A 14506-nucleotide genomic window follows, 5' to 3' on the forward strand; every position below is an offset into this window, starting at 1 on the left:
AAATTCCAAGTCACGAGCCATTCGTCAGCTAAATTGCATCTCGGCTTCCACAATAACAATGCAATATCTAAGTCATAAGTCATTTATCACTTATATCCCCAAATCTCCAGTCATCACAAGATTAATACAATTTACTCAATAGTCCAAGTTCAGTCATTACACCCAACCCTAACATGCTTTATTCAATAAAATACTACCCAAACTCACTCTAAGAAGAGTAAGTCATCATAACCTATCTCCAAGGTCGAGCAAACGCGCCACGAGCCTTGACACCATCGCTTCTCCTTCTCAAACCATCTCGGAAATCTTCAAGACTATAAAAAAATCTATAGGTGATTATGAATCCATTCATACCATATTACAACATTAAAAATTTGGGTCAAATCGAGTCAAAAAATCTTCCCCGATTACCAATATCGAAACTAATTTCTTTAGAATTTGTTTACCCATTACATTAGGAATGACATGACACAACTTCAAGTTACCGTGGACATGACATTAGATAGAAGTGTGTGGAGATCACGGATTAGAGTAGAAAGTTAATAGATAGAAGAACGTCTTGCTTTTTGATGAATTTAGGTTTGGTGGTGTCTGTCATAGTTTAACCTTATTTCTATAGTTTCTTGCTTTTGATATCTATCCTCATTTATTGTTTGTTGCATTTCGATTATCACATTATTTTATTATTGTTATTGTTCCTTTTCTGAATGGTTGTGCTCAAGTTCAAGATCTTAAGCGTACATAAGAAGCTTCTCCTAGTGGTCTTCTTTGCTTCTAATCCATAGTCATTTACTCATTTTCAAAAGTGTGTTTCAACAAGATTTTGTAGTCTTACTAAATTAACACGTAATGGATAACTCATAGTTCGTGGAATAAAGATAACTTATAGTTGTCAATCTCAAGCTACATTTTCCATTTTTACTAACACACGCAAGTGGATCTCTCATGCAATCAAAGTCATTGCATGAACCGAAATTGTGAGCATGATTATACACATTTATGTTAAGTTTGTGTCGTTTGATCTCTAACAGTCTAATTAATTATGGTCTCTAAATATTTATAATGATCATAAAAAAGTAGTTGTGACCCATAATTACGAGCTTCATCCCTAAAAATTAATAAGGATGGGTTTCGTGGTTGACACTTAAAAGATTCGTAGTACTATACTAGTCCTTAAAATATTTTTGGGGCCATATTGCTTGTCGCTAAAAAGTTGTTAGCTACAACTTTTGAACGGCCAGTTTTTATTGGTCCTATAGTCTACAAGGACCACAAATGTTATTTCTTAATTATTAAATCTGTGTGGTCAATTCAAACTACGACCAGACCGGTTTAAATGTCAATTCATTCGTAACAATTGATTGACGGCTCAAACATACCAGTAGCCTAAAGCCAAATTCAATTGAAGGCCTAATTTTTATTTTTTTTAATGAAGTCTATTATAATCATCAATTCATTAATATTTTTGAGACATAGTATTTTAGATTTGTCAAATTTTTAATTATTCTTCTACTCTTATATAATTTTTTTATATTTTCTATCAATAATACTTACATGTCAAAAACATGGCTTTCAATTAGGCCATCTATGGCCAAACAAGAAGCCCTCATGCAGTAATGGAAGTAGAAATTCGGCAGCAAGTGATAAGGTAGAAATGGAGTAATGGACGTAGAAATTCGGCAACAAGTGATACGATCAACTACCTCACACGGTCTCTTTCTGGTTCTATTCGGAAAGTCACCTGGTGATTGAAATTGATATAATTATTATGATACTAATTATTCTTTTAATAATTATATAATTTAATAATTATGATGACCTTTGTTTGTTATAGTGTAATTATAAATGTATTATTTGGTTGGTCAAATGCAATCATAATGTTCTATTAAATTTTAAAAATAAAATCTAATTATTTAAATATTAAAAATTTATACTAGATAAATAATGAATATTATAAATGATATTAAATTAAATATTTAAGATATATATTGTCTTTTGAAAATATATTAATTAATAAACATATGTTATTACATAATATTATAAAAACAATTGATTTATATTTTTTAGATTAATATATTTTAATAAAATTAATCATAAAAATTAAAAGTGCAAGATTTCTATGAAGATGTTGAAATGCATGTTTGACAAAAAGATTAGTATTATAAATATAATGTCATAAAACTATTAAAACATTTGACAAAAAGAGAATATCAAGTTAACTAAAACTAAATGGCTTGCAATATAAAATATCAAGTCAATACTACTATAACAAATGACACTGAAAATATAAGTTTTAAATTCAAAACAAAAATTTAACATATACTCCTAGGTCAATTTCAACTTAACGTACATAAATATGATTTAAAAGAAAAGGACTACGTAAGTACATAACCATATTCAACAATGATTTTTTTTTAATTTAAAAATTAGAATACTAAAAAAATTATGCTAATGAAAAAAAAATCGAATAAATAAAAAAATAGATAATACGAAAAAATTATATGGAATCGCATGAATTAAAGATTGAGAATGAGAAAGAAATGAAATATAAATACATAAAAAATATATTTTAAGAAAGTATTAGAATAATAAAAAAAATTAAAAATTAAAACAATAGAAATAAAGAATAGATTAAAAATTAAAAAAATAAAAACAGAAATAAAAGAAAGAAATTAAAAAGTAATCAAATTGTAACTACACTATGTAATTACCACCAGTGGATCGAATAATTACATAACCAACCAAACATGTCAGATGATGTAATTACATCCAATCACATTAAATCCAATTACCAGAGTGGCTTCTCAAATAGACCCTAAACAAGATGAATTGTACACATAAATCATACTCTCTTTATTTCAATTTATATGACATGTTTTCATTTTTATTCAATCTCAAAAAAAAAAAAATTTCTATATTTATAAACAATTTAACTTTAAAATACTCGTTTTCCATTCATGAGATGATTCATCCTTACACAAATATCTAATGACTTATTTTATACCATAAATTTCAAAAGTGTTTCTTTCTTCTTTAAATTCCGTGCTTAGTCAAACCACATAACATAAATCAGCACGAAGGGAGTACAGTATGAGGAAATTTCAAAAATAGCTAATGTTAGGTCCTAATCAAGTCTCCTTAGCTATACTTTATCTAATTACAATTCCTAATTACATTATTGTTTGCTGTCAAATGTATTCAATGTATTTTTCATTAAAAGTAGCTCCAAATACAAATACAACATTTAATGTAATGCATTAATGTGCATCAATATATTTTTAAAATGGGAAATTTAACATTAATAACATTCACAAATACCACTATCCTCCATAATCAATGAGACTAACTCTCTCGTTGCGAAGAAGGCCTCTCTCGTTGTTGATGGTGCAGGTTAGATAAACCTACGCCGATGGTATCACCATAGCAAGAGGGCGAGGAAGAGAAAAAGGACGACCAAGAAAATAGAATATTATCTCATTCATAAGTGCTATTGGGGAAAGACTGAACCCAGAAGCAAAGGCGATGGTAACTCCTATTACTACCCAAGTCATGAAACCCTAGGTGGTAATGCCATATCCACTCCAGCTTTGGGTACAATTGGAGTGGTGAAACAAATTCAATTGAGTACGGAGGTCACTACTAGCAGGATAGACCCAGATGTACGAGGCGAGGAGGCGACTCAAATTAAAGAAATAGTAACCATTCCACTGGCTATTACTAAAGAGAAGGGTAAGACTTCGATTGAACCATGGGATAATCTATTTGCTAAAAATAAATATTTTATAAATGGCATGTCTCTTTTTTATATTCCACTGCAAATAATTGATGGGTGGTCAATAATTCAACTAGACAAAATAGAGGTGGAAAGGAAAACTGCAAAATGGATTATCCCTACCATAATCAATCTCACACATGCTGATTTTATACCAGAAAGAAAAATAGGTGATAATATTATCATGGCCCATGAGTTAGTAAAATCCTACAGTAGAAACAATGTCTCACCAAGATGCATGATCAAAATTGATTTACAAAAGGCTCATGATAGTGGATCTACTTGGAGCATGTGATGAAGGAACTAAGTTTTCCTTGCAAGTTCATTACTTGGGTTATGGAATGTGTAAAAACTGCAAGCTACTCCATTTTAGTAAATAGGGAACCAACAAAACTATTCCCTGCAACAAAGCGACTAAGGCAGGGGGACCCAATGTCTCCTTTTTTGTTTACAATTGCCATGGAGTACTTGAATCGATGTTTGACCACACTTGATAAAGAACAACAGTTCAAATACCACCCCAGATGTGATAAAATGTAAATCGCTGATCTCTTTTTGTAGATGACCTATTGCTATTCTCTAGGGGAGATTATCTTTTTGTACAGGCTATGATGGACTACTTTCAATCCTTTTCAAGTGCTTCTGGACTACAAGCCAATATGGAGAAAAGTTGTATCTATTTTGGAGGGGTATCACCACAAGAGCAGACTAGGATTCTACAAACTACCAACTTCACATGTGATAACCTATCTTTCAAATATCTTGGAGTTCCTTTGTCCACAAAGAAAATCTTTGTATTGCAATGACAACCACTGATCAAAAGAATGATAGCTAAGATTTCTTCTTGGACCTTAAATAAACTATCATATGGTGGCAAAGCATAACTAGTCTAATCAGTATTATTTGATATTCTGGCATACTAAGCTCAACTATTTATTCTCCCTGCTAAGGTTATCAAATTAATTGATAGCTACTGCAGAAGTTATCTATGGTATGCAAGCAACGCCATCACTAAAAAGACTTTGGTAGCATGGTCTAGAGTGTGTTCCTCTCTTTGCTTTGGTGGACTTAACTTGAGCAATATCAGTATATGGAATAAAGCAACTATTGCTAAAACCTATTAGGCACTGGAAAAAGAAAGAAGATAGATTCTGGATTAAATGGGTTCATAATTACTACATAAAAGGAAAACAACTAGAGACAATGAGGATCCCTTTGCAAGCATGTTGATGATAAGGAAGATAATTGAAGCCAGAAAAGTTTTTATTCAATTCCAGCCTGACGAATTGTGTGGACATAGCTTGACCAGGCAACTGTACATGCACATACTGAGCCCAGAACCTAGAGTTATATGGAAGAACTTAATGTATAAAAATACAGCCAAATCAAGAGCTAGAATTACACTATGGTTGCAACTACAGAGCAAGTTGTTAACTACAAATAGGCTTATACAGTGGAGAAATTTGTCTCTCCTATATGCCCATTATGCACTCATCTTAATGAGTCTAGGGACCAAATATTTGTATCATGTGTTTGTGAAAGAATACTCTGGAGAATATTGCAACAATAGATCCAAGCCATACCAATACACTCCATGGCATGGGACCAACATCTTACAGGGGTACTAATGCATGCGAAAGGAAGGACGAAAACTGCTCAAATATTCAAAATTGGTATACACTGAGTTTGTGCAATGATTGTGGATAGAACACAACATGACAATTTTCGAAAATAAGATAAGAGAGCCTGAAGTCATTGCTAAGGATATTGTATTTTTTTGTTGTGTCAGAGCTTCTACCAGAATTAGATCTCTCATTTGTAGTTTCAAATTAGATTAGACTGTGTGTAGAGCTGTGCTACAATTGGATAGATGATTGTGTTAGTCTTCTATGGCGCTTGTAATCGTTTTTCTTTGGTGATTAATGAAAATGTTAGTTACCAAAAAAAATGGGACTAAAATTTCACAAGATCTTTTTCATGATAAAAAAAGGACTTGTGATATAAGATCTTTTTTCTCTTTATTGATTTCATATATCACTACGGGATGGATTCCCCCTAGATAGTTCTGGCTCGGAGGTCAGAAATCCGCAACCTCCTCTTTAACCACCCTACTAGGGGGGGATGACCCTCTCTGAGAATACCTTAAATAGGTAATTGGGCCAGATAGACCGGGACTATGCCCAAAAAGAGAGGGAGAGAGAGATCTCTCCTTAGGTCTTGGGAATGTCGCATTACTCACGATAAATATCTCGCCGAAAGGGGTGTGTGTGTGTGTGGGGGGGGGGGTGACCAGATCTAGGGGGATCTTCCCATCTTGATCGACTAAAGGAAAAGTCGCAAAAGCGTACATTGGTACATAAAAAAATTGGTGCTATCTACTTTTTTCACTTTGAATACATTAATACGAGATTGATATAAATATATCTTGATGATAAATACACTATATATATATATATATATATATATATATATATATATAAGAGTGAACATATGCACTCAAATATATGATACAAATACAAATGTATAAGAACGAATTAATATGCTTGAGTACATTAATAAAATTATAACAAGTTGTAAATACACTCGAATACATTAAAATGAATAACAAGGAACAGGTACACCTGAATAAATTGATACGATTTTCTAATCGGTTGTAAATACACTAAAATATATTGATATATCATAAATAATAAGGAACATTTACACTTCAATTGCTTCTCCAAATACATTTTGATGATAAATACATTATAGAAACACTAAAGTACATTATTACAAATGTACAACAACGAACACATACACTCAAATACATGAATACAATAGATATCATGTGTGTTTGATTCCTTGAATGCTTCAAATTTGAGATATGAACTCCTCGTGATATATCTAATCTTTCAAAATATCACCCATTTAAATCTAGTATGAATTTCATAAAGCAACTTGAACTTAATCTTCAAAACTCTCTCATGATTGTCAATGTAATTTCGTAACTATCACGAGCCAATAACGATAATGCTTTGTCGGAGTAAGAGAGATGAAGCACGGTGCCATTGAATTTGAATTTGAAGAATCATCCATGAGGGAAGAAAATCATCCATAAAAGAAGAAAGAATGTTGTTAATTTGGAGAGAGGAAAGAAGAAAAGGAGATAAATTGATAGATACAATGCCTAAAATTAAGCCCAGAAATATATAACTATTAAATGAGTAATGTAATTGTGAGTTGTAATTCTTTTAAATTGTAGTTATGTACTGGGGTGGATCTACATGGAGGTCGAGGGTTCACTCGGACCCCCTTCGTCGAAAAATTACACTATATACATAAGGCTAAATTCTGTTTTTATGTGTGTATATATATATATATATTAAAATGAATCCCCTTAGCAGAAACAAAGAGCCCAGCTGAGTGGTTAAGAGTTTCAAGAATCACCCGCAACATCTTGGGTTTGATTCCACGTATCAGCTCTTTCCTCCCTGTTTTCCTTTTGAAAATCCAACAACAAAGCTGATATGGGCTCAACATTTGGGATTTTTTTGATAATTTTCAAGGTAACATATGATTGTATAAGTACTAATTTTTTTAAAAATCAAAATAAAATAGAACACTACAAAATAAAAGAAAAATATCACATATTTTTGTAAGAATACTCAATGGAGTAAGGTAAAGTAGGAAGAAACGTTAAACGCGGCATGACAAGACAAGTTAAATTTAGCGGAGGAAGGTTAATTTTTTTCTTCTTGACCCGTTTTGCTTTATTTTTTGACTTACTTCTTTATATGTTGAACCCCTTTCACAAAAATCTTGGCTCCGCCACTGATTATGTATTATAAATACATAATATATGTTTGCTTATTATTTAACTTTTCCTAATAATATTCTTCCAAAGACAGAGGGCCCTAAGTTGCCCCAAAAGAAAAAAGGGTCAATATATTTGAAAGGTAAGTGGAAATCCCTATTATTTATCCTCTGAGGAGGGGTTTGGAAAAAATGCTTTGGAAAAAATAAATATGTGCTTCCATAAAGGAAGCGGTGAGACGTGAGTCTTCTAAATTTGAAAGAATAAAAAGGATGAGCCAAAACCAAAAACAAGGACATCAATCCAACCACCACCTAAAAACAGTTGTGGACCAGCAAATGATGCATTCTTGACATTATGAGCCTTGGCAGGTATAACATTCAGAAGGCTCAACAGCTGAAACTTGTGCTGATGTCAATACAATGACACAAAACAAAAATCATCCTTAAATTCTGTATTCATAGTATTTTCCTTTTGTGTAGTTAATAATCTAATATGAAATCCAAATAAGAAAGTGTATCTTGCCAGGATGAATCGTTGTCGAAGAAAGGGGTGATTCCCTTCTTTCATTCAAATACAAAAAATGGTAACGAATTATAAAAGCAGTCATTTAGATATGAGAGAGTTGTTGAAAGTTTACTTATATATATGTTGTAGTAGCTAGTTTCTGTCAAACAATGTATAATCATCTACACACCTAAAAAGTAAGAGATACAGATAGAACCTACATTTTGTATCTATAAGTTTTAGAATCAGGAGAAAAAAGAATGAACACAATCCTTCCATCTCCCACTATGTTTACAGTTTCCCAACCTTGTAACACAAAATAGCTAGTCAACATATCAGGCATCAGCACATCTTGTTGGTGCATATCCCAGCCTAGACCTTTTGGTGTCATATAAGATTTGGAAATTCTGTTGTTGGTAATTACCAATTATTGACATGGCAGAGTGAGGAGTACCCAAAATTGCTAAACAAACAATGTCCTCCGGATCAAGTTTGATGAAGTAGTTCTCGACCGGGAAATTCCATATAGCTCCATCACCAAAAACTATCCCAAATGAGGGCAATTCAAGATTCTCCACTCCAGACACATTGTAACATGGTCTCAGAATGGGAAAATCTTCTATTAAAGGATAGCCCTTCACTTTGTTAATAAATGCCTCTTTTATAATCTCATATGCTGGTTCGACAAAATAGCTCAAAGTGGTTCCTGAATCAATGATTGTGCCACCGGTACCTTGTGGAGACAGATTCCATGTCTCCTCGGGTAGTTTTAGCACTTCGTCTCCAACTATCACTGATTTTATCTGCACATAGTAGAACGTTTCTGCTGGATTTTCTTTCCCACCAACTAGTGAAGTGAAGTTCAAGTTTGGATGTTTCAATAGCTCCTTATCTTCGCCAAAAATCAGTTTGCTGCTGACACTAGAATTGCTATTCCTATTGACCAGACAATACGAAAAAGAATGGCCATATAAAGATTGTAGCTGAGACGAAAACGAAAGTGGTCCCTTACCAAGTCCTAGCAAACCTGCAGCACCATGAAACAAGCCTCTATTCCAATGCCCACAACCAAACATCACATTTTCCACTCTCTTGATCTCTGAGTTCCCACTAGGGGTTGTGAGATTAACCGAGAACGTCTCAAGGGCGAAATCACCAGTCGTATTCGAGCTATCTCCATACCAATAGTAATAAGGGCAAGTTTGGTTCTCAGTCTTGCAAGGCTGTGGAGGGTCAGGAGATGAAACAAGATGACACTTTGGATCATGACAACTTATATTCGTAAAAGAGGTAGAGTCTTTAGGATCATAATGAGGACCATTTTGTTCAAAACAATCATAACAAGGTACACATTGAATCCAATTAAGATCACTACCAGTATCAAGAATCAAAGAGAAGTGCTTAGGAGGTGTACCAACAAAAACATCCATGAAATATTCCCCTGATCCATGACTCACCCCTGACTCCAACGTCGCCATGAGTTTGCCTGAGAGCTCAAATTCTGGAGAAATGACTGTTTTTTCTGTGTCTTTTGCCAATCTTGAAACAGAATTCTGATTCTTTTTCTCGACAATCCTTGTATGCAATGTCTGAATTCTACCTAAGTCCCTTGACGTGGACTCAAAAACAGAGTCTTTAGCCTCTATTGTTTGACCAGCTGATCTATGCCTTAGGTGAAACTTCACTGCTTCTCTTTGCTGGTCTCCGAAACCATCAAAATTATCATGTTCTTCTGTGGTTAATATGGAATGGGTGTTTGTTGTTGATGTTCCATGAGTGCAACCTGAGTTAGTAGAAGAAGAAACAACATTGAAACTTGGATGTTGAGGGAATTCAATACCAGAAGCACTAGAATTCAGATTGATCCCAAAATTGTGATGAAGTTCCCTAGAGGCAACAAAACCAAATGAGAATAAACTCAAGGAAACCAAAATAAAAATACTGAGCTTTGTCACCATTGGTATTACTAGTCTGAACTCTTTTCTTTAAAATTTTGCAAAAAAAATCAAAAAATGACTACATAAAAGGATTCAGCTTCTTGATTTCAAATTTCAGTACAAATTTTCTTAATCAAGAAAGCCAAAACAAAAAAAAAATTGAGAAAAAATGTTGTGAGGTTGAGGAACAAAATGTTATTATTTTGGGTAAGAAGAAATGTTGGATTTCGTCATGGAGGAAAAAAAATAGAGAGACCAAAAAAGTCAGGGGAATTGGGTTCATGTAATTTGGTTTTGGTAGAGAGCTTTTAAATGGAGTTTGATGTTTGAAGAGAGACTTTGAACGCTGGCTTTTCAGATGGCCAATTTTCCTCTCACGCGGTTTCTTCGTAGCTCGAGTAATTTATTTTTATTTTTTATAAGAAAAAAGGAATTTTTTTTAATCTTAAACTACTCCTAATATTATATTTTTTTTTACAAAAGAAAAGAATAACTCCACCAAGGAAAAAGAAAGAACATTACTTCCACGGTCCTAGAATAAGTATTGGTTTAGCAAAAAATATTGTCCCAAAATAATTATGCTTTAGGATTTCAAAACTATAACCTTATACTCCCTCTGTCTTTTTTTAATTGTCATGATAAAAATTTACATAATTCTTAAGAAAATATTAATTAGGAGCATTATTTAACTAATATATCCCTTATTAATTTTTTAATCTTTATCTATTTACATATTTCTTAATTCTAGAATAATTAATGCTAAGGGCAAAGTTGAAAAAAATAATAATTTTCTCTTGATTGTTTAAATTGACAACTATTTTGGAATAAATATTTTTAGTATACATGACAACTAATATGAGATAGAGGGAATATTAAAGAACTATTTCTTCTTAATAATGTTCAATTCTCAAAAAATATCTAATAAATAAAGGTAATTTAGTTAATGATACATTATATTTTCTTACTAGGTGTGAAAATAGTTAAATCAACACTTATTTTGGGATAAAGGAGTACAAAACAAATTCTTGATGAATTCTTCCTTTCTTCCATTTTACTTGACCACTTGACACTAACTTTAATACCTACTTTTACCTATTCACTTTGATTTGTCTAGTATTTTAAAAATATTTTTTTTTTACTTATTACTTTCAACAAATGGAGAAAAGATAAATTATTTTTTCTGTTTTTCCACAATATTAATAACTTATTTCCCAAATACAAATACACATGAATACAAATATAATTTATTACAAAATACAATATTGATGCAATTATATTCATTGATATAATTGTATTCATTAATACACTTGAACATGATACAATTTGATATAATTGTACTCGTTGATATAATTGTATTTATTGATACAAATTATATTCATTGATACAAATTATATTAGTTAATACACTTGATACGGTTAATTTGTAGCAACGAATACAATAGTTTATGATACAATTGTATTCATTGATACAAATCAATTGTATTTATGATACAATTATATATCAATTATACAATTATATACATTTCTCACCTCTCTCCTCCGTTCTCTTAGATCTCGCTCGCCTCTCTCCTCTTTTTTTTCTCTAACATATAACTATGAATTGTAATTAAGCAAATTATAGTTATAGCTTCTCTAATCAAGTCTATATATATGTGTGTGTTAATAAAGAAATTGACTGAACTGTATATATATTTGGTAACTGTCCTATATTTTAATAAAGATGCATCTTAGTAAATTTTCAAACTTTAACTAGTATAGCCATCCTTATTTTTATGGTGTTCTTGTGTTTATATCTCTCAAATGGAAATAGAAATTGAGTGCATATTTATATCACAATTCACAACTACTTTTACCGTCCATCAAAAGAATTTGGTGTCACACTTGTCTCTTTTAAGAAGTTAATATTTCTTCTTTTTTGTTCTTTCATTTTAACACAAACACGTTATAAATGGATATATATAGTTTCAAATTTGAGACTTTCTTCTCCAAAATCCCTACTTAGCACGCATTCTTTTACAACTTACAATAAATGTTGATTATTCTGCTATTTTGAATATTTTACTCCCTTTGTCAGGTTTTAACTCGTACAATATTGATTTAATACATTTTTTAAGGAGTAATAAAATAGAATGGTAATTTTATTATATCATTATTTAAATTGAATAAACTTAATTGTTGAAAAAATACATTGAAAAATGACTATAATGGACAATAAGAATAAATTAAAAATTAAATGATAATATCCCTTGATTTTCTAAATCTGATGAGTAATTAAACTTGCAAGAAATGGATAATATTCTCTTAAAACATTTGTTATCAAACAAAAAAAGTCGTAGAGCTTCTACGTTTTCAATATTCTCTTAACTTATAGTTTACCATTTTTGTCAAGATATGGTGTTTCTTGACTTGTCTTACGTGACTGATAACTAATATTGTAAGAAGGAGAAGTAATATTTTCAACAACCCTTTATGACATTTTAGGTGAACTCAAATATTAAAATTCTTTATACTGAAACCTTTATTTTGACTCAGTTGTTGGGAAAAAATAAATATTAAAGGAAGGGAGAGTGGTAGGGGATTTTTTTTTTTGACAGTCCAATGTATCATGAGGTAGGACACAATATAAGAAACTCTAAATAGTGTCAACCAAAAAATAATTTATTTTTTCTGCTTTAATATTGAGGAATAAATTTATTTAAATTTACTTTTCTCCTTTCAACTAACACCAGCAGGATATGAACTTGATAAAATTTAAAACAAATCCCTTCAACATATTATTATATACTTTATAATTTCTTTTTGTTTACACTCCGGTGGTAATAGTAGGTAAAGTGGCATTTCGTATTTGACTTAAAAGTATTGAATTGGTAACCAATCAATTGAACTATTAAGATTTTCTTAAGAAATGATCTTAGTGAAATTTTTAACTGTAACGACTTGCTCCTGTCGTTAGGGATAGGCCAATAGAGAAGGATTTCAGGCCAAAAAACTTCGGGTAGTAACTTCGGAAAATTTGAACCTAGGTCAGATTTGGACGAATTTTGAGTCAGATGAAGTCTAGGTGATCACGTGAATGATGGGAGGTCGAATTTATAATTTGATTGGACAGGCTGATAGCCAAGGCGATATGAAGCATTTACGGCTTCGTAGAATCGTATTCGGGTGAGTAAAACTCTCGGAATCGAAGTTTGCGTCAGGGGTATATTTTAATACGTATTTGAAAATGAGTGTGTTGTGAAAGGGGAGCTTGGAGCACAAACTCCGATCTCTCTGTTCCCGGATATCCCACTAGGATAGGATTATTTCCACCAGAGCGGGGCCGCCAAAGCGGGACAATCGCGACTTAAGTCTAGAAAAAGACTAGAAATGGTCCTTTTTGCAACATTCAGTTTCTAAAACCCCAAAAGGTGACCTAGGGCTATTTCAATTGGTCTTCCACGGATTTTCACGTTTAAGGCAAGGGTTTTATTCCCTATATTCATACTTTGATACTTAGGAACTAGAAGTATGGGTGATAATCATTGGGGGAGGGTTTGGACTGAAATCTAAGATGGAAAATAGCCCTAGGGTAAGGTTAGGATCATAGGTTTGGTCTAGAGTGTGAATTGTGTTATATTTTATTATAGTTAGACCATGTGTTGATCCTTTATATGTATTTATTGTTTTCTAGGCGAAGAACGAGAAGAACGAACCTGGAAAGGGAAGGCTATTGCATTGTAAGGGTCTGAAAGCTTGAATGTGGGGTAGGTGATGGTCTAGTTTCCCATATGTATTTTATATACTTATTAAATTGCTTCATGATATGTATGTGTGTATATGAATAGGGAAACATGCTAGATTATGTGTGAAATGATCACTTCCTGGCCTATCATTGTGATGAACCTGTTTTTAGTGGTATAAATATTGTAAACATTGAATGTTCTTGTGATTATGCTATTTGGGATCGTGTGTCATATTTCAACACATAATTTAAATTGGGTGTCATGTTCTGACACATATTTGGATCGGGTGTCACGTTCTGACACAAAGTTGATTGTTTGTAGGTCCTTGAGAGGACCCTTGTGTGAATTTGTAACATATGGAAGACATTGAGATGTGATATTGAGATGTGGTTGACTTATTCTGTATATGTATATGCCTATTGTATTGAAATTTACTTGTCTATGATCCGCTTACTAGCTAACCACGTGATCCTACAGTACACTGTTGTTTTGTTTCCTGATACTACTCTTGCTCTGCCTTTTATTGAGTATAAAGCATATTCAGCTGGTTGTAGAGAGACCTCGATTGGAAGATTAACAGGTTGTTCAAAGTCCAATGGTGAGCTATTCTGTCGTGTTGCCTTGGACTTTTCCATTAATCTCAGTCCTTCTTTTGGGACTCGGTTGTTCAGAGAATGTTTGTGTTTATTTATTTGTTTCTATTTGGAGTTGTACTCCTGTTCTAGACTTGTTAGTTAGAGTTTTGGTATGATGACTTTCAGTTCCTAGGATGTGTT

At 32.2% G+C, this 14506-nt stretch overlaps 1 protein-coding gene across 1 annotated transcript; it reads right to left on the reverse strand.

The window, feature by feature from the left end:
• Positions 1 to 8138: 8138 nt before the first annotated feature.
• Positions 8139 to 10369, reverse strand: LOC129880620 (aspartyl protease family protein 2-like). The gene has a single exon (XM_055954724.1). It carries the CDS (start codon positions 10028 to 10030, stop codon positions 8408 to 8410), a length of 1623 nt encoding a protein of 540 aa, XP_055810699.1. The 5' UTR covers positions 10031 to 10369; the 3' UTR covers positions 8139 to 8407.
• Between the last annotated feature and the right edge of the window lie 4137 nt (positions 10370 to 14506).

This window comes from Solanum dulcamara, chromosome 2 (assembly GCF_947179165.1).
Source record: "Solanum dulcamara chromosome 2, daSolDulc1.2, whole genome shotgun sequence".
Classification (NCBI taxonomy): Eukaryota; Viridiplantae; Streptophyta; class Magnoliopsida; order Solanales; family Solanaceae; genus Solanum; species Solanum dulcamara.